Below are 25,125 nucleotides of genomic sequence, written 5' to 3' on the forward strand. Positions count from 1 at the left end.
TTCCTCTGTTACTGACTTTGAGATGCAGTGTTACTTCTGCTTGTCTTCAGTGAAGTATTCTAATAGAGTTTGGGTTTCCTTTTCTTCGAGGGTCTTGGCCCCTCCTGTCAGAGTCAGGGCGGAGGCCCACTGAGCACAGCTGCCACGGGGACTGCTTGCATCAGGCCGGCTCAGCTCCTGACCAGGCAGCTTGGCCCCAGACCTTGCAGTCTCCCTACTCCGGGCCTCAGTGTCCTTCTCTGCACCTGAGAGGAAATGATAGCGCCGACCTTCTTGAGTTCTTGTGAGGATCAAAGGATTTAGTACATAATGAGCCACAAATATTAGCTGTGATTACTATACAGATACTTTTTTTTAAGTACTCTGTCTGAATCTTAACATTTTTTTCCTTATATTGTCTTTTTGCTCCTTCTCAGGTAAGGATTCACAAGAATCATTTGCCAGGAGAGTGTTGTGTATACGTGACCCTTTCTGCCCCTTCCCTCTCCCACCGCTGTCTGTCTCAGCCGGAAGAGGAGGTCCCGTTGAGGTGGGTGCACGCAGCCCCTGCCCACAGTGTGCTTCCCTCCTCCCAGAAGAAAGGCAGTTCTTCTCCTGCTCGAGAACAGAGTCTCGGCACCTGATAAACCCGTTCAGCTGAGCAGCTCCCTCCGCCCCAGCTGCTGTAGTTAGTAATCCAGAGGCCAAAGCCTGGGTTTCCTCAGACCTGCTACCCCCTCAAATCCTGCATGCTCACCTTGGGAGAGACTGCACCCCCTCTAGACCCGAGCACGCGGATCTGTCCTGTTTCCAGCAACACTGTGTTCATGTCCACTCAGTTCGCTATCGTGACGTTCATTTGACCTCGGACAATCCTCAAACTAGAAATGAGGATTTGTTCTGTAAAACGGGAGCCCCTACTTCTAAGTAACAGCGGCATACTGGTATTTCAAATAGTACGGCTTGATAAAAACTATTCTGAACTACTAAAGATTACAAAAGACTTAAAGCAGAAGAAAACATTTATTGATAATTTCAAAGGGACTGAGAGTTGATCTTGTTCTCGTATTGTAGAAATGTTAGAAAAAACAACAGAACCTGAAACAGATTGAGCATACAAGCTGACCCAGGGCGGTCAGTCACACTGAGGGCGGCAGACCTTCCGGCCACGTAGGACTGTTGCGATCGTTGCTTTAGACGATACGCGTTGCCTACAGCTTCTGGATCAGCAGGGCAGACGCTCCCCCTCCTCCATTGCAGATACTGGCGAGACCGTACTCCCCTTGCTTCAAGGCCTGAACCAAGTGAACAACAATCCTGGCTCCGGACATCCTAGGATTAAGAAGGCACTTGTGTTCTTTAACATAAATTACAGAATACCTGACCAAACCAAGTTTCCATTCCATATGCACTTGAAAAGTCTATTAGAGCATTTAACTCCTTCCCTTCGATGTGGGAGACGTGTTTCAAAAAACGGTTACAGCTTTGTTTAAAGCCCGAGCATAGATTTTAATCTTAAAACACCACGAGTTTTCCGGCAACTGCCTGTGGCAGATCTGTGTTCAGTGTTAGATCCTATCAAGAATGGTGTTTGCCCTTCGAAGGACAGATGGGAAGGAAACCGGTTGAACCAGGACTAATAGGAATGAGCACGAAGCGGTGAAGATTTAGACAAAACTACGAAGGCGTTATGTTGCCATTAGCCTAGACAGCGTCCTCTGACTTCACCTACCCAATCGGATGTCCCAGAGAAACCGCTCCTCCATGGATGTTCACCTTCTGGGGATCGAGGTCCAGCATTTTAATATTTGCTAGCACAACCAGACTAAAGGCTTCGTTCACTTCCCACATCGTAATATCCTCTTTTTTCAGTCCTGCATCTTTAAGAACCTAAAATTTTTTAATGATCGGTTAACAGTCAAAACTTATTTTCATTATTTTCTTGGAATTCTGCAGTTTGGGTTGCTATTTATTTCCCCTTGATGCAAGAGATACTTAAATACGGAGTTTCTTAGTTTTTGGGAGGAAGAGCTTTTTTATTTTCTGATTTTAACGTCTCATTGCACTGTAAGCAAAGAATTTTGTTTGCATTATTTCTATTTTGCAGCAATAGAAAGAACTAGATTTTCTTGAACGTTCCATGGATACCTGAAAACACATATTCTCTGTTTGGGGGTTGTAACTTGATAATCGTCTTACGATCTACTTTACTACATCGCTCAGTTGTAGACTATTGATCTGTCAAGTGAGAGAGGTCTGTTAGTTTCTACTGTTAGTACAGTTGTTTTTCACTGCATCTCCTATAGTTTTTCCTTTATAAAACCTGCTCTGGGGTTATATGGGCACAGACATTCTTAGCTATTGTATCTTCACTGCAAATTATCTAAATAGTTCGTCAGCGGTGCAGGAAGGTGTGATGGTGCTAATAAATAATGGTTATGCTTATATATTTATAAAATTCTGCTGTCCTTTTTCTTTAGAAATTGTTGTTGTTGTGAGCAACAATAAAATTCATTGGAAACTCTTCCTCCCCTTTCCTCTCTTCCTCCAGCAGGCTCCACGTTTCAGGCTGTACAGCTCCTCCCGCACAAGACCCATGGGGCCCCTGCCCTGGTGCTCAGTCAAGCTGCGGTCAGGACTGGAGCTGTACCTTCAGAGTCCAGAACTGCTTCTCACCCTCGCTCTCTAACGTGATACATTCACTTTCAGAAGCTGTGTCATTCTGTTCCTTTCTGAGATCCGCCACCCCATCGTTTCTGATCCTCTCTTCCCATAATCCTCACTGATTTCTGCTCAGTCTGGGTGCTGGTCTCAGAAGTTCCCTCCCAGGGTGAAGCCCTCTCCTTCTGAAAAGGAGTATTTGCTGGAATCTTCTGAGATCCTTCAGCACCATCTCTTCCTGTGACCCCTTAGCAACTTCCCTTAGAGGCAGTGATAGCTTAGAGTAAGACCAGCTCCTAGCAATTCCCTTTCAGAATGGAGACCTCTCCTAGTAGTGAATTATTTGAATTCTAGAACCAGTACCTTTATTATTTTTTCTTTGCCACACCGACCTCCCACTTTGTGGTTACCATACCAGGTGTGAGTGAGCATCCTACTTAAAAATAATTACATAGTTTGTGTCTGTTCCACTGAAGCTCTAGTGTGTGGGTTGCTCAAACTGTTTACAGAAGTTGGAAGATTTGGGGGCCCCCTTGGTGGCTCAGTCGGTTAAGCATCTGACTTCAGGGCGCCTGGGTGGCTCAGTTGGTTAAGCATCTGACTTCAGCTCAGGTCATGACTTGGGGGTCCTGGGATTGAGCCCCGCAGTAGGCTCCCCACTCAGTTGGGGAGCCCCTCTCTCCGCTCATGCTAATAAATCTTAAAAAAAAAAGTAGCTTGGTTTCAAATCTTCCTATCTCTAGGCCTCCTCAGATGCATAACATTTAAAACCCAAACCCTGCAGCTTTGCTCTCGACAGAACAGACGCTGATATGGTGGAGTACCGCCCCCTCACCAGGTTCTCACCTTAGGTACAGCATATGCAGGTGCAACTGGAAAATCAACAGGTTCAACAGCAGCATCAGCAAATGCTTTATTAAAAAAAAATTAAATAGGTCATTAAAATCTTTTTTACAAGTGACTCACATCTGTCATTAGATATAATATGCAAAACTGCAAGCGTCCTAACCCCAATAATATACGTAAATGCATTTGTTCCTTTTCTAAGATTCTAGGTTTTATAAAATCAGAGCCATCATCTAGGCCACGGATTTTCATTAAGTAGGGGGTTGGGGGAAATCTGCCTCCTGGGACACTGGCATTAGCTAGAGGTCATTTAGGTATGCAGCAGCTAGGACGCCGCTTCCTGCAGCATCTGGGGGTAGAGGCCGAGGAGGCGACTGCGCGGAGTAGCCTCAGGAACAAAGACTGACTTGTTGCAAAATCTCCTCTAAGTGCTGAGGTTAAGAAACCAAGATCCCAGCTAAAAATGAAGGGGTGCCCGAATGGCTCGGGGGGTTAGTGAGGCATCTGACTTGGTTTCGGCTCAGGTCACCATCCCAAGGTAGGGGGATTGCGTGGGCTCTGTGCTCAGCGGGGAGTCTGCTTGTCCCTGTGCCCCTGCTCGTGATTCTAATAAATCTTTTTAAAGTAAGATGAAGTCGTGAAGCCTTTTTATAAAGTAACAAAATATTTAACTCATTGACAAGGCAGATTTTACAGCTCAAAATATGTCTGAGGAGACTGAGGGTATGACAGGTCACACAGATAAATGCCAAACTACCTAGACCTCCTAGTTCTAAAGCCCTGATTTCATGCTCGCTCTGAGCTGCGCGGTTACGTTGCCCCTTCGCGCCAGAACGCGGACCTCCTGTTCTCCCGCCCATCAGAGGACCGGACAGGCTCTTCACGCCCCCTCCCGTGCAGGGTGAGTTACAGCGAGTGCCCGAAGGCGCCCCTCGACCTCGCCGCCGCCTGCGACGCAAGCCGCCGGCCCCAGCCACGCCCGGTGCCCCGCGGCGGGCCGCACGGGCCGCGGAGAGACGGCGAAGAAACGGCGCGGACCGGGCCTACCTGCCACTCGGGCCAGCGGCGTCACGTTGAGCCTGCGGGCGGCGCCGGCGGTCATGAGCAGCGCAGCGGCCGCGCCGTCGTTGAGCGAGCTCGCGTTGGCGGCTGTGACTGTGCCTGGAAGAGGGCGCAGGGGTCGCGCGGGGTCGCGCGGGGTCGCGCGGGGTCGCGCCGCGCCCGCCCCGCGCCGCTGCCCCGGCTGCGCCCGCTCCCGCGGGGTCCCGCCCGGGCCGTACGCCCCGCGGCCCTACGGCGCCTCGGCGCCCGCGCCGCCCCGCGAGCCGGCGGCGGGCGCCGCGGCCTCCGAGTCCTGCGAGGCTGGGACCAGCTCCGTGGGGCCCCTTCCCGCGGCCCGGCCGTGCTTCCCCACAGCCGAGCAGGCGCCGGGGCCAAGCCTGCCGCGCTGCCCCGCAACCGCCTGGCGCTCGACGGCCAGGACGCTACGAGTCGCCGAACGGGGCATTTTAAATCTTAGGGTATGCGAACTATGTCCGTTAAGCTTTTCTAAGAAGTGCAACCAAGGCGCTACAGTACTGCAGCTAAAATATAAAACATAAAAATACACTTCTGCAATACAAATTTGATACGGGGCTTTAAAAAAGACTGATCCGTCCCTATAGTTGGTACTGAGAAATTCGAATCAGGAAAGGCGGAAACTTTAGATTATCCTCACCAGTAAATCCGCCAATTTTATTTTTTTTTTTTTTAAGATTTTATTTATTTATTTGACAGAGAGAGACACAGCGAGAGAGGGAACACAAGCAGGGGGAGTGGGAGAGGGAGAAGCAGGCCTCCCGCCGAGCAGGGAGCCCGATGCGGGGCTCGATCCCAGGACCCCGGGATCATGACCTGAGCCGAAGGCAGATGCTTAACGACTGAGCCACCCAGGCGCCCCAAATCTGCCAATTTTAAAAGCAGAACGGACCACCTCAAGGATTTCAAAAGCATTATCTGAGAACACTGGAATCCCATTTACGGTAGCATTCAGTAGTTACTACTTCCGTGCCAGGCGCTGGAAATAAAACAGTGAACAACACTGCTCCCAACTTCATCCTCAAGAATCTTACCGGTATTTAACATATAAACACCTTTCATTTCGGAATAAGCTTTCAAAATGAATTACATATGAAAAACTGGATTCTGGGGCGCCTGGGTGGCTCAGATGGTTAAGCATCTGCCTTCGGCTCAGGTCGTGATCCCAGGGTCCTGGGATGGAGCCCCACGTCGGGCTCCTGGCTCAGCGGGTAGCCTGCTTCTCCTCCTCCCTCTGCCTCTCCCTGCTCATGCTCTCTCTCTCCCTCTCTGTATCTCTGTGTCTCAAGTGAATAAATAAAATCTTTAAAATAAATAAATAAAAGGAAAAACTGGATTCTACACTCATTCTACAATCTCTTCCCTAGGATTTCTATGTTGAAGGTATTCGCTGTTACACAATTTTAAATATTTTTTTGGATAAATATACTTTGTTAATTTCACATGAGCCTGACCTATTGAAAATGTTAAATAACATCTAGATGTTTTCTAGAATTACTTTTCTAAAATCCTGAGGCAGGGCCAAGACTAGAGATGGAGTTTACCTCCACTTTTTGCCATGCTTCATTTCTTCATACTAACCGTTTTCTTTCTGGAAAACTGTCTTCAGCTTTGGAACTTTGCTAAAGTCAACACGTTTATATTCTTCATCTTCTTTCACCAGTACATCTGGTTTACCTACAACACAGTCTTTCATCAACAGTCAGGACAACAGTGAGTCACTGAGTAAGACACAGCAAGTGTCCCTCCCGTGCGGGGCCTGCACACCTTGCACCATCCCGAGTCAACCCTACGCGAGAATCCGCCACCTATCATCTCTGTTAGTCACTTAAAGAGTTTACTAAGTAGTTCAACACAGTTTAAATCTTTGATTCGGCCACATCCCATTCTCTCCTCTCCCCTTTTTTAGATCCCATCCACTCTCCTGACCGCAGGCGTGGACAAGCTCTAGTAATTCTACCATTCTGAGCCTCATCGTCATTTCTCAGCGGAAATGGAACCTAAGCCAATTCAACCAGTCTTCGCTTTGGGTTCTGCCCGAGTGGGTGAGGACAGCTCCCTGCTCTGTGACTGAGAGCCGTCAGGGGGACCCCAGAGACGGAGCTGGGACGAAAGCGCGCAGCGCTCAGCACCAGGTCGCGCGCCCGGAGCTCCCAGAGCTGCTGCTTGCTGCCCTGTGGCCTTCCTCCTCACCTCCAGGGCTAATAAACCGTCTGTCACTGATATTAGAAAGATTTCTAATAAACATATTTCTCAAATTGGAAACATTCTTCTTAGTGGCATTTGCAGTTGAGTTGGAAGCGGATATGAAATTGGGTTGAATTAAATTCTCTCTAACCTGGCAGCATTCCCCTCTATTAACCATAAGCAAAAGTATCTGTGTCCTCAGCTGAACGAAGCTAAAAATGAACGAATTTAAAGCAAAATTTTTTAGCAACCTGTGAAAAATCTATTTTGGAATATCATCCCTCTACCTTTTACTGTAATTGTGACAGGGATAACTTCATTTCCAAATTTTCCTGCTTCCCACGCTGCTTTACTCCTGGTGTAGGAGTTAATTGCGTATGTGTCCTGTTCTTCTCGTGCAATGTTCATCTTCTTCGCAGTATTCTCAGCACAGTTCCCCTGATAAAAGTTGGAATTCTTAAACAAGTAATTTGCTTTGCATAACTTACAAAATATCTATTAACTTGCATAACAAAATAGTGGTTAGCCATTAAATTTAGTTTCTTAAAATACACCTCTTTCTGTACTAGGTCATTTTTCACTCATGTCTCATCTTTAGATACTTCAATGAGCCCAGAAGTTGCTATTTCAAAGGCAAATAATTAAATAGTTAAGGAATCCATTACCAGAAGCCAGAAAACGCCCTATTCCAGTGTGGGGCAGTTTATTCAACAACTGAGTCAAACTGATGCAGGGAGCAAAGAAATATTTTCCTGAAATGAATGGCTGAAATCAACATATTTATAGAGCCCATCCTTCAGTTACTAAAATACACATAATTTTAAAAAATCAAACAGTATTGTATACTCAATGGTATTTCTCCTTAAAAATCCAGAATTACCAGGGCGCCTGGCTGGCTCAGTCGTTAAGCGTCTACCTTCGGCTCAGGTCATGATCCCAGGGTCCTGGGATCGAGCCCCGCATCGGGCTCCCTGCTCGGCGGGAAGCCTGCCTCTCCCTCCCCCACTCCCCCTGCTTGTGTTCCCTCTCTCGCTGTCTCTCTCGCTATCAAATAAATAAATAAAATCTTTAAAAAAAACAAAAATCAAGAATTACCATATGGATTTTATTGTAGACATCAGTTAGCCCATCTTTCACAATCAAATCTTCAAGCTGGACGCCACCATATGGCGTCGCCCCTCTGTTCATGACGTAGGGAACATTGGACATGCTCTCCATCCCACCTGCCACCATCACATCCTGCTCAGCAACAAAAACAATGTCAACTTAAACAGGACCTACAACCCAGTACACCCACCACACAGCAACCACAAACAAGTTTCCGTGGACTTCATGAGGCCGCTACACAGCGAACACAGGAAGTACCCGCTTTGACCCGGATGAAAAGAAACGGTCTGAAATGTGTCACGATAATTAAGAATCAGGTATTTATAAGAATGCCAGGATCCTTCATGGAAGACCGACCCTCTTGTGAAATTCTTCTAACCCTTCACTGCACTCAACACTGCTTTATGTCATGTCTTCTAAAAGATGACAACCTGTTCACAGAAATAATCCTACTTCTTGGACTGAGATCCTCCTGATCAGCTTTTCCCAGACGGCTGTGATAACCTTCTACGGGATCCTCGGACACGCATCCTCGCTTCCACCCCGGAGGCGTCGACATGCACCCTGGTCACCTTGGGTAGAATGAGACTCCTCGGCCCTTCTTCCCGAAGGCTTCTCTCTCCCTTTTGGGTCAGGTCACCCGCACCTGCTGCAAGGTCTTCACAGACCTCGTGCTCACACACCCCTGCGCACTCTGCCCCACCCGCCAACCTGTGAAACACCGGTACTTCCTTTCAAACTACTCAAGACATGGCCATGTCGCACCTTCCCTGACCACCTGTGCCTTCTTGGAAGCCGCCCGTCCTTCTTTTTTGTTCCCCAGCTACTGGCTCAGGCGTTTATTAGTGCCACTGCCCTGAACTACAGCTGTATCTGCAGGGCCCATCTTCATCTTCACCAGACGCAGCTTCTTGCAAGGCCAGAAACCCTGTTCCATCTACTAATGAATATTATTCCACCTGTCAGTACAAACCAACAAAAGAAATCTGTTTGCATATAAGGGCTAATTTGAAAAAAAAAGTTTAATATAAAACATTAATGTAAGCATTAAAGCCACAGCCTTTAACCAGGAGTAAAGACAAACACAAGTTCCAGACCAAAGAACCTAAATATTTTTCTGGTTCTGAAATCAAGAGATTCTCAATTAGTTCTCAGGTACGTTCTAATCCGTTAGCCTAAAATACTAAATATTCCCTGAGGATGATGCCAATAATTAGTGACAGAAAAGAAAGTATCAATTATTCTTCAATACAAGATAAAAATGGCCACTTTCCAAAATATTTCAAAATACTTTGATAATTCAAAATATCTACTCCTAGTATTCCTTTAAGTCAGGTAATTGTACACGTGCACAAATAACACCAGCGGAAAGCATCTCAGTGTAGTGCACGCAGCATTTGCTGGAGAATCGCAATAAACCCACTGAGACAAAACTTTCCTCCTCAGTTTTCCAGCATGTAAACAATCTCCCCCAATTCCCACTCACTGCTCCGACAAGGGCTTAGTGACACCCCGTGTTGGTGTTACCCTCTGCACGAGCGAGCTCCCAACATTTGCAAAGTGTGCAACTGGGTACCACGTTAATGGAAAGCATTTGAAAATATCCTCTGAAAATCCTCTGACTCAAATTCTCCTCTCAGTAATTTTTCTAAGAGACCAATTTGTCCATGACGAGATTTTTAACATTCTGTCCACGGGCTCCAGCGACCGTCACGGAGCAGGTGCGCAGCTCGCGGGGCAGGAGGAGGATTCACGCTCGTCTGGCTGCAGACTTGCTGTTCTCACCACCACACTGCGCCCCCTCCGAGGCGTCGTTCAAGGACTGAGGAGGGTTTACCAAGATGCATGAGCGGAGCTACGCTTGGCCACACTGCGTGAGATACTGAAGAAGGGGAGACACCGTACGTGTCCTTTCAATAAGGGCCTGGAAAACGCGCTATGGCTATTCAGCTCAGAACACTACTTATAATATCGGACACGTCAGCTCGACAGCACTCTATCCTTTTTTCCTCTTTGCCTTTCAACTGGAAACAAAGCCGGGGGGGCAAGAGCAATGGCAGACTAACCGCGTAAGCCATCGTTCACAGTCACCTCACAGAAGGCCCTCCTGTGTCACGCCCCGAGAGGCCGAGAGGCACTAGATGGGGACAAAGACACCCGCTTTCTAATTTCAACCACGTAACTTTGTCGGCCGTGTCTCCACCCCACTCGTCTCAAGCGCGAAAGGAAGGGCTTGGACCTGACCAACTCTCAGGTCCGTGGACCCGGGTCTGCTCTCCTCACGCCACAGCCTGGGCGTGCTGAGCGGCCACCTCCTGCGCGAGCTCAGGTAAGGACGAGATGGAACCAGCCCAGCCAGCAGAGAGCACGACTGAACAAAGGAGTGGGGCACGGAGGAGCCACAGATCCGTCCTCAAGCCCGGGCTCTGTCAGTGACTGGATTCCCAAGGTCAGCACCTTCTGCTCATCCACCATGAAAACCCTCCTTATCCTGGCAAATACAACATTTTTCGTGTGTTGAGTCTCCCAGAGTAAGACCAAGTAAAGGGTCACCTGAAGACCCAAACCTCTTCGCTGAAAACTAATTTCTAACACAAGACACTCAAGCTGCTATCTGAGCCCCCGCTTCAGTTGGAATAAAGCAAAGCCAGACACTCCGGAGCCTCGGGAACAACCCAGCTACCGGCACTGACGAGAAAGAACCTCACTTCGAAAGCACAAATGCGCTTCGATTTCCAGTGGTGTCTTTTAACACTGCGTATTATTTGAGTTATAAAATGGAAAAGAAGGTGCTTCTTACCTGATGCCCACACATAAGACTCTGAGAGGCCATCATGATGGCTTTCATGCCTGAGGCACAAACTTTGTTTACAGTGGTGCACGGAGTAGAAACAGGTAAGCCTAAAACCAATACAAACAAGTTCTGCTTTTAAAAAGCGAAGATGCGGGGCGCCTGGGTGGCTCAGCCGTTAAGCGTCTGCCTTCGGCTCAGGTCATGATCCCGGGGTCCTGGGATCGAGCCCCACATCGAACCCCGCATCGGGCTCCCTGCTCCGCGGGAAGCCTGCTTCTCCCGCTCCCACTCCCCCTGCTTGTGTTCCTGCTCTCGCTGTCTCTCTCTCCGTCAAATAAATAAATAAAATCTTTAAAAAAATAAAAATAAATAAAAAATAAAAAGCGAAGATACCCTTCAAACACACCTGTAGAATTTAAATTCATACAACAGGGCACGTGAAACCTCCAACCTGCAACAGCATCACTCCGGCCATTAGAGTATGCATTTAACATTGTATTTAATTTAAGCTGAAATGGCCTCCACCCTGCTCCACCAAACATTTGAAGTATAAAAGCAAACACGGATTCCCAGTACCTGCGCCCAGGGCTGCTTGCCTTGCTGGGGCTTGTCCTTCACCCCCTTGCAGAACGTTCCCCATGTACACCTCCTTCACTTCTTCTTTTGGAATCCCTATTTTTACAAAAACAAAACAACCATTTCCATATTTTAGTCAATTTAAATATAATTAGTGGTTACCTACTAAGGTACATGATATTACACAGCAGGAACTGTTTCTTCTTCTTGTCAGCTCTGAGTTTCATCCTAAATGTAGTCCAAGGATTTCTTTACAAGGGAATTTAGAAAGGCAGGCACTGAGCGTTTCTAAGTGTTATGTATACAGTAAGTGCAAAATAAGTATTTGCTCCCCTGAATCACTGCCCCCCTCCACACAAAAAGCAAAGCAACCGGGTCACCTGGCTGGCTCAGTGTCGGCAGAGCACATTCAAGCCCCACGTGGGGCACAGAGCTTACTTCAAAAAAAAAACAAAAACCCAGAAAACCAAGCAGCGACTGACCTGCCTTTTCCACGGCTCCCTGAATTGCAATGGAACCGAGCTTAGTGGCCGGCAGGGAGGCAAGGCTGCCTAGAAAGGATCCAATGGGCGTCCTTGCAGCACTCACTATGACCACTTCCTGGCGAGACAGAGGTGGCAAATGCGTCCATGTAAATACTTGATCCAAACCTTCTTTCATGAAAGAAACAGAATTCGGAGATGCGCAGTCATCCCCCAGCCTCCGTCCCCAGCCTCCGTCCCCAGCCTCAGTCCCCAGCCTCCGTCCCTCAGCCTGCTCCCCAGGGAAGACGCTGCGGACACAGCTGCGCCCTGGGCTGCCTGCTCCACCCGCCTCCACCCTGCTCACCCTGCACACCCTGCTCACCCTGCTCCACCCTGCTCACCCTGCACACCCTCCTCCACCCTGCACACCCTGCTCACCCTGCTCCACCCTGCACACCCTGCTCACCCTGCACACCCTGCTCACCCTCCTCCACCCTGCATACCCTACACACCCTGCTCCACCCTGCTCACCCTGCTCCACCCTGCACACCCTGCTTCACCCTGCACACCCTGCTCCACCCTGCTCACCCTCCTCCACCCTGCTCACCCTCCTCCACCCTGCTTCACCCTGCTCACCCTCCTCCACCCTGCTCACCCTCCTCCACCCTGCTCACCCTCCTCCACCCTACTCACCCTGCTCCACCCTGCTCACCCTCCTCCACCCTGCTTCACCCTGCTCACCCTCCTCCACCCTGCTCACCCTCCTCCACCCTGCACACCCTCCTCCACCCTGCTCCACCCTGCTCACCCTGCACACCCTGCTTCACCCTGCTCACCCTGCTCCACCCTGCACACCCTGCTCACCCTGCTCACCCTCCTCCACCCTGCACACCTGCTCACCCTGCTCCACCCTGCTCCACCCTGCACACCCTCCTCCACCCTGCTCCACCCTGCTCACCCTGCTTCACCCTGCTCACCCTGCTCGCCCTGCTCACCCTCCTCCACCCTGCACACCTGCTCCACCCTGCACACCCTGCTCACCCTGCTCACCCTGCTCCACCCTGCTCACCCTCCTCCGCCCTGCACACCCTCCTCCACCCTGCTCCACCCTGCTCACCCTGCTTCACCCTGCTCACCCTGCTCCACCCTGCACACCCTGCTCGCCCTGCTCACCCTCCTCCACCCTGCACACCTGCTCCACCCTGCACACCCTGCTCACCCTGCTCCACCCTGCTCACCCTCCTCCACCCTGCTCACCCTCCTCCACCCTGCTCCACCCTCCACACCCAGCTCGCCCTGCTCACCCTCCTCCACCCTGCTCCACCCTGCTCACCCTCCTCCACCCTGCTCCACCCTTCACACCTTGCTCCACCCTGCTCACCCTCCTCCACCCTGCACACCCTGCTCACCCTCCTCCACCCTGCACACCCCCCTCCACCCTGCTCACCCTGCTTCACCCTGCACACCCTGCTCGCCCTGCTCACCCTCCTCCACCCTGCTCACCCTCCACCCTGCTCCACCCTGCTCACCCTCCTCCACCCTGCTCCACCCTGCACACCCTGCTCACCCTGCTCCACCCTTCACACCCTGCTCCACCCACCTCCACCCTGCTCACCCTCCTCCACCCTGCACACCCTGCTCACCCTCCTCCACCCTGCTCCACCCTGCTCACCCTGCTTCACCCTGCTCCACCCTGCACACCCTGCTCACCCTGCTCGCCCTGCTCACCTTCCTCCACCCTGCACACCCTCCTCCACCCTTCACACCCTGCTCACCCTGCATACCCTGCTCGCCCTGCTCACCCTCCTCCACCCTGCTCCACCCTGCACACCCTGCTCACCCTCCTCCACCCTGCTCCACCCTGCACACCCTGCTCACCCTACTTCACCCTTCACACCCAGCTCACCCTGCTCACCCTGCACACCCTGCTCACCCTGCTCACCCTGCTCCACCCTGCTCCACCCTGCTCACCCTCCTCCACCCTGCTCCACCCTGCACACCCTGCTCACCCTGCTCCATCCTTCACACCCTGCTCACCCTGCTCACCCTGCACACCCTGCTCCACCCTGCACATCCTGCTTCATCCTGCACACCCTGCTCACCCTGCTCCACCCTTCACACTCTGCTGCACACGCCTCCACCCTGCTCACCCTGCTCCACCCTCCTCCACCCTGCACACCCTGCACACCCTCCTCCACCCTGCTCCACCCTGCTCCACCCTGCACACCCTGCTCACCCTGCTCCACCCTACACACCCTGCACACCCTCCTCCACCCTCCTCCACCCTGCACACCCTGCTCCACCCCACACCCCCTGCTCCACCCTACACACCCGTTAGGCTCCGTGAGAGATACGCAGCAGGAATTCAGCAAACAGCACGCTGTAACCACATACTGCAATGAGAGCTACGTGAATGGGGCCTCTCGGGGTATCTCTGGGGACAGGACTCACCCTATGGTGAGGACGATGCGAGATGACAAAATGCGTCCGTGACAAGATGAAGGGAGTGAACGACAGGGGCTTTGGGTTACTACTGACTTTCTGAGCAGGCCAGGAGGCTCATCTCCTTCCAGACAGAGGCCGACCACAGCCAAGAGGAACCGCGGTAAGGGGGACCATTTTATTATCTAAAACACAGACTTTATTTTTTTATTTTTTTTTAAAGATTGGGGACACCTGGGTGGCTCAGTTAGTTAAGCGGCTGCTTTCGGCTCAGGTCACGATCCCAGGGTCCTGGGATCAAGCCCCGCATCGGGCTCCCTGCTCGGCGGGAAGCCTGCTTCTCCCTCTCCCACTCCCCCTGCTTCTGTTCCCTCTCTCGCTGTTTCTCTCTGTCAAATAGATAAATAAAATCTTAAAAAAAAAAAAGATTGTATTTATATATTTGAGAGAGAGCACACAAGTGGGCAGAGGGACAGAGGAGAGAAGCAGACTCCCCACTGAGCAGGGAGCCTGATGTGGGGCTCAATCCCATCCTGACCTGAGCTGAAGGCAGATGCTTAACTGACTGAGCCACCCAGGTGCCCCTAGACAGACTTATTTATGAATGACTATTTACTCAATAAAGATTAAAATAATCTAAATATCTGGATAGCAGTAAGACTAATCAGTTCACTGATGGTGCTTTATAATTTAAGATCTAAAAGAAAACCTAAGACAAACCAAGTCTAAAATAAGCATAAATCGGGCGCCTGGGTGGCTCAGTTATTAAGTGTCTGCCTTCGTCTCAGGTCATGATTCCAGGGTCCTGGGATCGAGTCCCGCATCCAGCTCCCTGCTCAACAGCAAGCCTGCTTCTCCCTCTTCTGCTCCCCCTGCTTGTGTTCCCTCTCTCGCTGTGTCTCTCGCTGTCAAATAAATAAATAAAATCTTTAAAAAAATAAAATAAAATAAGCATAGATCCTTCCCAGTTGTCCACACCAGAAGCTTAAATTTCACTTCTACTCCTCAGTGAAAATTTAAGAAATGATCACTTTACCCTGTTCACTGCACGATCAAGAACCCTAACCAAACGGCTTCCTTCCTGAAGGCAGTTCTGGGCTGGGAATCCAGACCTGCATGCGACGTGGGGCTGTACTGCTTAATGAGGACTCCGCAGAGTCATAACTTCCTAAATGATTCATACGAACAATAATATGAGATTGAAGAAAAAGGAGCTAAAAGCTCTCTTAACAATTCTCTCCTTACACTTCCCTTCCACATTCTCCTACTGAGCTCGGGGATAAGACGAGAACTGTTCCTTAGATTTTGACAGAAGGCTATTACTAAGTCATCCAAGGGACCCGTCAGACAGAGAGTGCCCCTCTGAAAGCACCACGTGATCAGATGACGGTCCTCCCTGTCTCATCCCCAGCCCGGTTCGGTTCCGTTCTTCTAGGATCTTCCATGTATCCCTCACAATACAATGCGGGTCCCTGAGAGTAAGGAGGAACACGGCACAGTCTGAGAGGAAGGTTCTTCCGCGGGAGACACTGGGGAAGCAGTGGCAACTGCGCAGGGACCTAGACTGTGACCTCTTCACCGGGATCTGCCAATAACTAGCTATTCCTAACCCCTGCAGCATCCCAAGATGACCCGACATACATGCAAATATAAGAATACGCATTTTTATTGTCTATATTTCCTTTTAAATTCTTGAAATTTTAAAGCACAATTTAAATTTATACTTACATTCAAAGTGGGTTTTGATATGTAACTTCGCTCCATGTATCTTATTTCCTGTAATATAAATATTTGTAAAGTTATAATGTGAAAAATTTTAATCTACATCATTTTATACTTCTCAGTGGTAGGGTTTCAGTGAGTTCTTTCTGCTTCCTTATATTTTTATTTCCATGTTCTACACAGCATATATCATTTATAATCAGAAAAAATTTACTACTTTATACTATACTTTTCTGATGAGCTGTTCATTGCAAATGTTTTAACTTCTGATACCTTTATAAACTTTAAATCTATAAGCCTTTAAGTATAAGCTTTGTATAAAATGCAGTTAAATCTTCTAAATTAATTTTTTTCTAAACTAGTTTCAGAGTACCACACGAAAATGTCCTTATTGTTCAAAAAAATATTTTATTTAACTTAAACTTGCTCTTTCCTTCCTCCACTTCTAACAAATGGATCTCATTTATTTGAAGCAAACACACCTCATACAAATATGGTCTACCTTACCAAATAAGTTATTTTTTAAGAAAGAAATGAGTAAGTATCTTGCCCCTACATGTCCATTCTTTCCACACCATTCTTAGGAACAAATGCCAACAAGAACAAGGAGAGAAAGTGCTAGTTACAGTTCAGAGACCCGACTGATCTGAAACTGGACAGTTTGCAGGACAAAGAACAAAGAATAAATTTTTTTATCCTCTGAAGTCAGAGAGCATAATAAATACTCAAAAATGACAACTTATATTTAGAACCTAATCTTGTTGATAGTTGTAAATGGCCAATCATACCTCAGAGCAATAAACAAGCCTACAAACATCTAAAAGCTAGCCTGACTTAATGCGAACACCCAGTGAAAGCTTTCGATTTATAATAGAGCACAGAAAGAAAGATGTGACAGAGTGGTTATAAGCAGAGAGAAAACCACAATAACGTGTTCAGATGAGAACAGATACATGCAATCGGCCGCTTCGAGACAGAGTGTGTTACTAGGCTGTAGAACAGGACTTAAGAAAATCCTTTTTCCAATGTTAAGATGACAGAGTAAGTCGCTTTTATGTAGAAAGTTCATATAAACAACTTTGCTCTAAGAAATCACCTAATTTAATCCTGGCTTTATTCAAAGCCATAATCATTACAGCATTTGGTGCAGTCCCTCTTCTGAAGAGGTGGCTTTTGGGTCTTTGTGAGGAAGAGATGACAGACACGCCTCCCACTACCTGACCCCTCACTTGCTCAATAACCACTGAGATCACTGCTGTTACAGAGGGCTCCATCGGGAATCTGAGATCCGTAAAACATGGTCCCTACACTTGAGCAGGACTACAATCTTACAAAAGGAGAAATGTTAAAATTAACCGTACATATTCCACTGTCCAAAGACAGCTTGGTAAAAAACCTAAGAGAGGCATAATAAACAAGCCACCCCAGGGTTCAGAGGAGAAGGATTCCTTGGCGTTGTGCAGGGGTCTCCAAATACGGGGTGCCACTGAAATGCTTCAGGCAGGAGTCCCAAGTTGCGTACATTCATCGTTCCCATACACCCACTGTAAACACAACAGAGGTCACCGATATGTTGTTACTTTCAAATTAACCTGTTTGTGCAGACCTTGAAAAAAATTTATCTGCCATCTCTATCTGTGCCTCGGGAAGCTGCGTCATTAAATTAGCAGGTTTGTGTTTTTTTTTTTTTTTAAGCTTCATCTCAGAGAGAGAGGAGCGTGCACACGAGAACAGGGGGAGGGGCAGAGGGAGAGAGAGAGTCTGGAGCTGATGCCACGCCGAGTGCGGAGCCCGATCTCACGACCTGAGCCGAGAGTCGGACACTTAACCGACTGCGCCGCCGGGCGCCCCGAGGTCTGTGCTCTCACTCTCCACAGCTCACGAATACACCTGCGGACGGACCGACAGGCAACAGCGGGGTCCACCTGCCTCGTGGAAGGACTCCTCGCCATCAGCTGTGCACCGCTCACAGGTCAGCTAATGTGGGCTGCTGCTGAAGGATTCCAGCCTATTATCTGTGATCGAACTCTGCATTAAAAGTTCCCACTTGTATTCCCAAATATCTGGAAACTAATAAACTTTTAATGGAAACCCGATATACTTTGTGGCCTGTATCCAAAGCAGAGAATTTTTTTAAAAGTCCCCATTTGTGGTAAACATGTCAGTCATTGACCCTCCAACCACACTCCCTTCTCATAAGGGTGCGGAAGGAACAGCCCCAAGTACCTCCGACTCCCACCCTCCCCGCACTGGCCGGAGCGGACAGGACCAGGAGTGGGGTGGACGGATGAGAGACTGGGTCGGCTGGATGACGACAGGCGCGTGAACGGGGTGGTCCCCGGTGCTGGAGCTAGTCGGCACCACAGCCGACCACTGCTGTGTCAAAGCAGAGGTGACAGCAAAGAGAGACGCCATTAGCAAGCAGAGAAGAAAGGACTAGAACAAAGTACTCAGGGGCAAGAAGGGAAAAGAGCAGGACACACTACAAGAGACAAAAGAAGATTCCTTGTCAGTGACCTCCCCGTCCAGGTTCCAGCAAGGGCAGCAACGCTTTATTTCCTAGCCTGGGATGCCACGCGCTTGCCTCCCGTGGGAAGATGCCCTTTGCCTGGTGCGAGTCTGGCATGGGATGTGCCTCCCGGCAACCCGAGCGGCTTCTCCCGCACGAGACGGCTGGCTCCAAAGGAAGCCTCCCTGGCCTCTCCGTTTGGCCCCCTGCCCCACCTTCAGGTCTTCCCCCACCTCTATTCGCCCCCCTACTCCCCGATCATTCCACAAGCACACACAGGCCCTACTTCCTTCCACCCGAACAACACAAGCCAACTTCCCTGAACCCACATTCTCACGGAGCCGGCACCGGGACACGAGTTCTCCACCCAGTGACTTGGAGTTTGTTTCCCCGGGCTCACCTCCCAGTCACCGTTCCGCCGCCTCCCCCCACACCGCCCCCCAGGCTGTCCACACGAGCGCCCACACTGCGCCAGGCCCCCCACGAGCACAGCCCTGCCAGCAGCGGCCAGGAGCCGCGCTGGCCTCCTCCGCGGGACGTCCAGAGGACCCCCCCACCCGAGCCACCCATTGCTGGGCGTCTGCGCTCGCAAGGTCTGAGGTTCCCTCCCAGCCAGCTGGGCCCCCTCCTCCTCCCCTGCCCACCCTGTCTCGGGGCTGGAGAGCCCCCACCCCGACCCCAGTCCCTTGCCCTCTGCCAGCTTCACCGGCTCCTGAACCCGCATCTCCATCCTCTGCAGCCCTGACCTTCCTGCTGACCTCCAGGCTCACAGTCCCAGGGCCCAGGGACAGCTTCTATCTAACGTCCCCATCACCACGCCCAATTCCCACCCAGGAAACCAGCTTCTTCCCAGTACGACCCCCCTCAGAGCATCACACTACCATCTATCTACCCGGTGCTCGAGCCCAAATCCCAGCCCTGTCCTTCGTCCTGCCCTAAAACCCAGATACTCCACCACGGACGCTGCCAACTCTGTGTCCAAAATGGAGCTCACTTCTTCCCCGGGCTTCGTCTCCACCGCGGCCCCTGTGTCCCCTCGTCTGTCTCACTAGCAGCACAGGCACGTGACTCACAGCCCGTCACCCCGGACTTTCCCGCCCACCGTCCAGCCGGTTTTAAACACATCCATCACATCTCATCGCTGCCCTGATCAATCCTTCCACGGCTTTCCATCGCTCCCGGGATGACATCCAAACCCTGTCGGTCATCCTGCAGCGACTCAGCTCCTCAGTTCTTCCCGGGCTCACATCACTCTTGCTCCACGCCAGCCGCACCGGCCAGATACTGCGAGTAACAGCCCAGCCCCTGCTCCCCACGCAGCCCGTTTGTACCCTGAGGTCTGAGCATGGACGACACCTTCCCACAGTGCTCCTCCCCGACCACCCCAGGAAAGTCGGCCTCCCTGCCGACAGTGTCACCGGTAGGCAGGGGATGAACACAACCAGCAGAGTGTGATCTGCGTCCCGGGGCCACTCAGCCGCACTGTGGCCCTGAAACCTCAGCTGCCCGAGCCAGGCGGCTTTCTTGCCCCTCGGTGACCTGTCTCCACACTACACTGTGAGTTCCGAAAAGAGATAGGTAATCACTCACTGTCTGTCTCCCCCTGATGGCAGTAGACACTAAGCAAATATTTGAACAAAATCTGAAGCTTCCCAGCAAGTGTGAGAAATAACACTGCGGGCAGGATAGGTACGTTCGGAAGCCAGTGACACGGCTAGGGGGTGAGGGCCTACCCTACGTGGGGGCTCGTGGGGAGGCCACTGGAGCGGAGAAGTGAGTCTTAGAGAGCAGCCTTGGGGAGACCTAGGAAAGGAGCACCTGGCCCAGGGAAGGAGGAGAACCACGAACACACTTGGCACGAGGCAGAGGTCGTGGAGGAGCGCCGCAGGGCCAGGCAAGGGCTCCAGGGCGGAGGGCACAGACCTGGACTACGTGTCACAGATGCAACCAGCTAGTGGCTACTACCATTCGTATTTTACAGGTAAGGAAAAGAAGGCACAGTGAGGTCATGCAACTTGCCCAGAGTCACACAGCCAGTAAGGGGAGAGCTGGTATTTCAAATCTAAGCGGTCTGACTCTATTTATAAATACATGTATATGTATATATACTTAGATATGTACCCTTATATGTATAATAGATACACTGTATATTATACATATGAGTTTATTTAAAAAATAATAATACAATTTAGGAAGCTGAGGTAAGTACTTTCCAAAGTACCGCATTATCTTTCAGGAACTAATGATTTACTTGATATACTTCACTGATCAAGTGTGTCAACAGGACCACTAACGTCTCTTTATTCCATTGTAGAAACAGGCAGAACCACAGGAGACAGGTAAATTCACAGGGAACATCTACATGCCAAAATAACTATAAAAATGAGCCAAGTGAGTTAGAAATTCAGCCATAATCAACAAAATATTTTGAGAAAACTGATTAAACCATTTTGGGAGCTTTTCAACTTCTTAGTATAGAGAGCTTAGCAGTTAGTATTTAAAATACCTTGTGTTTATGCATATAATTGTCTGTGTAAGGAAAGCAAAATTCCCTTAAACTGTAATCTGTATCTCAAATCTGTATTTTTTAAAGATTTTTTTAAGATTTTTTTTTTTTTTTTTTTTGAGAAAGGGAGAGCTGGGGTGGTGGGGGGGAGGGAGGGGAATGGCAGAGAGAATCCCAAGCAGGCTCCACACCCAGCGAGAAGCCAACATGGGGCTTGATCCCACAACCCATGAGATCATGACCTGAGCCAAAACCAAGAGTCAGATGCTTAACTGACTGAGCCACCCAAGACGCCCCATCAAATCTATATTTCTTAAGGTCTTTATAAAGCTCCCCAAGTATTAATGAGTTTTGCTAATTTCAATCAATTTTCATTTTAGGTATTTCATTTATATAATTCCCTTGTTAAAATCTTACATAACCCCGGGGTGCCTGGGTGGCTCAGTCATTAAGCATCTGTCTTCGAGCCCCCCATCGGGCTCCCTGCCTCTCCCTCTCTCGCTGTGTCTCTGTCAAATAACTAAACAAATCTTTAAAAAAAAATCTTACATAACCCCTTTGTTATATTAAATTTTTACAGCACTGAGTGCTCTATTAGGGGTTGAATTGTGCCTCCCAACCCCACCAAAAAAAAAAAGAGAAGTCCTAACCCTCAGTACCTTAGGAGGTGACTTTATTTATAAATGTGGTCTCTACAGAATTAATCAAGTCAAAATGAGGTCATTAGGGTGGCCCTAATCCAGTATGACTGATGTTTTTATAAAAAGAGAAAATCTTAATGCAGAGAAAGATAAGCACAGAAGATGAAGACGGCGGGGGGGGGGGGGGGCGGGGGAGGGTGGAGATTGCCTTGTGCAGATGGAGGGTAGGAATGATAGATCTACAACCCAAGGGCTTCCAAAGATTGCCAGCAAACTACCAGAAACAAGGACGAGGCAAGGGGGTAATTTAGAGGGAGAGGGGTCTTGCCAACATCATGATCTCTGATTTCCTGGCCTCCAGAACTGTTTCTGTTGCTGTAAGCTGCCCAATTGGTGGTATTCTGTTACAGCAGCCCAAGGAAGTAATACACCCTCCTTGTAGAAAATCTCACTTCCCTTGGCTTTCAAATGACACTACATTCCCCTGCTTTTCTTCCATAACCTATCCTCTCTCTTCACTCACCTCGGCAGGTTCCTGCCTGTCTGGCCTGTCCTGAAACACCGTGTCCCAAAGGCCCCATGCTAAGCCCTCCCTGCTTCTCCCTCTCCACCTGCTTTCGGTGAGCTCACCAATGCCCATGGATGCCACTGTCATCAGCAGCTGATGATTCCCAAATCTCGATTTCCTCCAGTTCTCTTAGTCATCAAACCAGCAACTCCAAACTCAAGTCCAAAATACAATTCATCACTTTCTACAGTCACATCTGTTCCTCTGAAAACCACTACTGATCACCTAAATGGCAGGCCAAGGCCCCCAAATTATACCCAACTCCTTCTCACTAAGCTCCTCTTAGCCCATCAGTCATTCAGGTCAAAAGATTCTACCTCCAGGCTATCTCTGGCATCTATCCACCTCTGCCTACCTTTACTACCACTTCAGATTGCTATCAATACTTGCCGCCTCGCCACAGTACTCTGTTCTTTTGTCCTGTAAAAGAGGAAAGGCCCAAGGACTGAGGTGCAAAAATCCACAGGGTGAAACGGAATGGGAAGGGAGTAAAAGCCGTGAGGGTATCTATCCATCAGGATTCAACCAGGAAAATAAAAATCATTCTATCTGAAATATAATTTAATGCAGAGATTAAACATACAGGTGATAGAAAAACTAAGAACAGGAGACAGGCGGTAGAGATTAGCAACAGGAAGGCATTAGCACACATAGGCTGTTGGGACAAAGGGAAGCAGCAAGGTTACCAAAGCCAAGGGGTCAGGGTTACCTTGCAAAAGCAAGAACCAAAGGAGCCACAGACATTCTCAGAAATACCACCTAAGGGTAGACAGAAAAGAATCATCCTGGCTTCTCCCTTGTTATCTCCCAGTCTCCTACCAGTGTCTGGACCCAACCAGAAGCTGGCTGACAGACACTGTGATTTTTGCACCTGCAACAGTCAGCCCCACAGCCCTACAGAGGAAAGGAGGGAAAAGAACTGGGAACAAACAGGCTGAGGACTGGCACAATGCAAGAATTTTTTTTTTTTTAAGATTTTTTATTTATTTATTTGACAGAGAGAGACACACCAAGAGAGGGAACACAAGCAGGGGGAGTGGGAGAGGGAAAAGCAGGCTTCCCGCTGAGCAGGGAGCCCGATGCGGGGCTCGATCCCAGGACCCTGGGATCATGACCTGAGCCGAAGGCAGACGCTTAACGACTGAGCCACCCAGGCGCCCCAGAAATTTTTTTAAAGTCTGAGTATTAAACAATAATTTGGGGTCAAAACAGCAAAACAGAGGAGTTTGAAGGAGTATCAAATGCAGTATAAGATCAAGATGAACACACACACACACACACACACACAAAAGCACTGGTATTCTTCAAATGAGGGGCACAGAAATCTAGTTACCAGAGGCTTAAAGAGAAAGGGGATATATTTAAAAAAAAAAAAAAAAAAAAGTGGTTACAGCTGGAAAGGCAACAAGCTCCGATAAATTAGTCCATTACTTTACTGACCACAAGGGAGACTTTGTTATTTGAAGGCAAACCTCAAAGAGCCAGTGCAATGGGTGAAGGTCGAGTTCCACTCAACAAACTGGCACAACAGGATTTTTCCAGTAAATGACCACTTCTTTCAAACAACTACCAATACGGATTCCTAGAATTCGATAAAATGAGGACCACAAATCATACGCTGTAAAACCTACAGCTACATTCTCCTCATCAGCAACATCCGCCTGATCGTAAGTTCTTAATTAAACTACAAATTAAGAGGGTTTCTGCATTCGTTTTTGGTTTTTTTAGAGGACCTAGCTCACCTAATTCACCTGGTCAACGTACTTTTATTTTCCTGACTTCCCAAATCATTCCACGAAAGCACGGATATGCTGACGAAGAACTGGTCTGGGTCCGTTTCCCAGTTCCCCCGTGCCGCTAGGTTAGAGGGGAAAAGAAAGAAAGAAGGGCTCCTCTTCCGTGGAAGCCCGCTCCTCCTGACTTTTCCATTAGCTCAGTCACCCAGGGTGATTTCGACTCTCCCTTTTCCTCCTGGCTCCTCACACCCACTCCCTATTTGCCAAGTTCCACATTTGTGCTTTCACAAATCGCTTGCATAACGCTGCAACCGCTCTCCTCTGGCCAGCATGCAGCTCAAGGTACTTCACGCCAAAGTCATGTTTTTGCCCTCCCCGCACCTCCGTGCCCCCCGACCTCTGGCTACGACAAACCCCCAGCCATCAACGGTCTCCACTGACTTGGGTCAGATTCCAGCTCTCGAACATGGGTGGACTGCAAAGTGTCCCACGGGAACCAACCTGTCACATCACGCTTCACCAGCCCCACCTTAAGTCCTCTGCTCCTGCCAGGTTCTGCCAGGCCGCCAACCTAAGACGCAGGCTCCCCGCCTTGACCCTCTTGGAAAGACTCCCTTCCAAGGCCTTGGCTCCCGCGCTCCCCAGGCACAACAGGCGGGAGCGAGGCGCGCCGCTGGACGCCCTCGGTGCCGAACACCCGGCGCCATCTGCTCCTCGCGTACGGAGGAACCCCTCATTTCCCCGGTCAGTGTCAGGCCGCGTCGGGCCGGGGCGTCTTCTCCTCCCCCCTTGGGGCCCCACGCCCGCAGGCCCGGGGATGCCCCAGCGCAGGAACACAGCACGCTGTAAAGAAAATCCCGGGGAAGGCGTACGGCGCCGGCGGCCGGCCAGGCAGCACCAGGGTGGGCCCTTCCGGCGGCGGAGAGCCGCGCCCGCGCAGCCCACGCGCAAGCGAGCGGCAGGCGGCGGCGGAGACCCCGCAAACGCCCGCGACGCACCGGGGCCACGTACGGCGCGCGTGCGCGTGCGCGTGCGCGGGCAGGGGGCTTCCCGGCGCGGGCCCGGAGGCCCACAGCCCGGGCGCCGCGCGCCGCGAGCGCGGCCCTCCCAGGCAGGGGTGCCGGCACGCCGCGGCCCGGGTCCCAGCCGCCCCCACCTGCAGCGGCCTCGGGAGCAGGGGGCCGCGCCCGCGTGCGCTGCCGCGCAGAAGGGCCGCCAGCACAGCCATGACCTCCGAGCGCCTGGACACACTTGACAGGCGGAGACGACGGACGCGCGCGGCCAAGTCCCCGCGCCGCTGCCCCGCCCAC

At 50.2% G+C, this 25,125-nt stretch overlaps 1 protein-coding gene across 4 annotated transcripts; it reads right to left on the reverse strand.

Moving 5' to 3' along the window:
• Positions 1 to 983: 983 nt before the first annotated feature.
• On the reverse strand, positions 984 to 25,125 carry ACAT1 (acetyl-CoA acetyltransferase 1). Of its 4 annotated transcripts, none has more exons than XM_045895119.1 (12): positions 24,972 to 25,125; positions 15,862 to 15,909; positions 11,710 to 11,827; positions 11,228 to 11,323; positions 10,658 to 10,758; positions 7,846 to 7,989; positions 7,038 to 7,188; positions 6,145 to 6,240; positions 4,534 to 4,647; positions 3,487 to 3,551; positions 1,712 to 1,869; positions 984 to 1,311 (listed from the first exon to the last, which is right to left on the reverse strand). In XM_045895119.1, exons 1-12 carry the CDS (start codon positions 25,041 to 25,043, stop codon positions 1,191 to 1,193), a joined length of 1,284 nt encoding a protein of 427 aa, XP_045751075.1. In that variant the 5' UTR covers positions 25,044 to 25,125; the 3' UTR covers positions 984 to 1,190. The 4 variants fall into 4 exon arrangements, with proteins under 4 accessions (XP_045751075.1, XP_064433570.1, XP_064433572.1 ...); XM_064577500.1 differs by having other exon boundaries at positions 6,145 to 6,252; XM_064577502.1 differs by lacking the exon at positions 4,534 to 4,647.

The sequence above is a fragment of the Mirounga angustirostris genome, unplaced genomic scaffold (genome assembly GCF_029215605.1).
Source record: "Mirounga angustirostris isolate CCGP_5_RB_7025 unplaced genomic scaffold, mMirAng1.0.hap1 SCAF_13, whole genome shotgun sequence".
NCBI classification, from domain to species: domain Eukaryota; kingdom Metazoa; phylum Chordata; class Mammalia; order Carnivora; family Phocidae; genus Mirounga; species Mirounga angustirostris.

Coding starts and splice junctions, on each gene's coding strand:
- ACAT1 (XM_064577500.1), bottom strand. CDS start 25,043: ATGGCTGTGCTGGCGGCCCTTCTGCGCGGCAGCGCACGCGGGCGCGGC. Junction 11,828..15,861: donor TATCAAAACCCACTTTGAAT/GTAAGTATAAAT, acceptor CTGTCTCGCCAG/GAAGTGGTCATAGTGAGTGC. Junction 7,990..10,657: donor GTCTTATGTGTGGGCATCAG/GTAAGAAGCACC, acceptor GTTGCTGAGCAG/GATGTGATGGTGGCAGGTGG.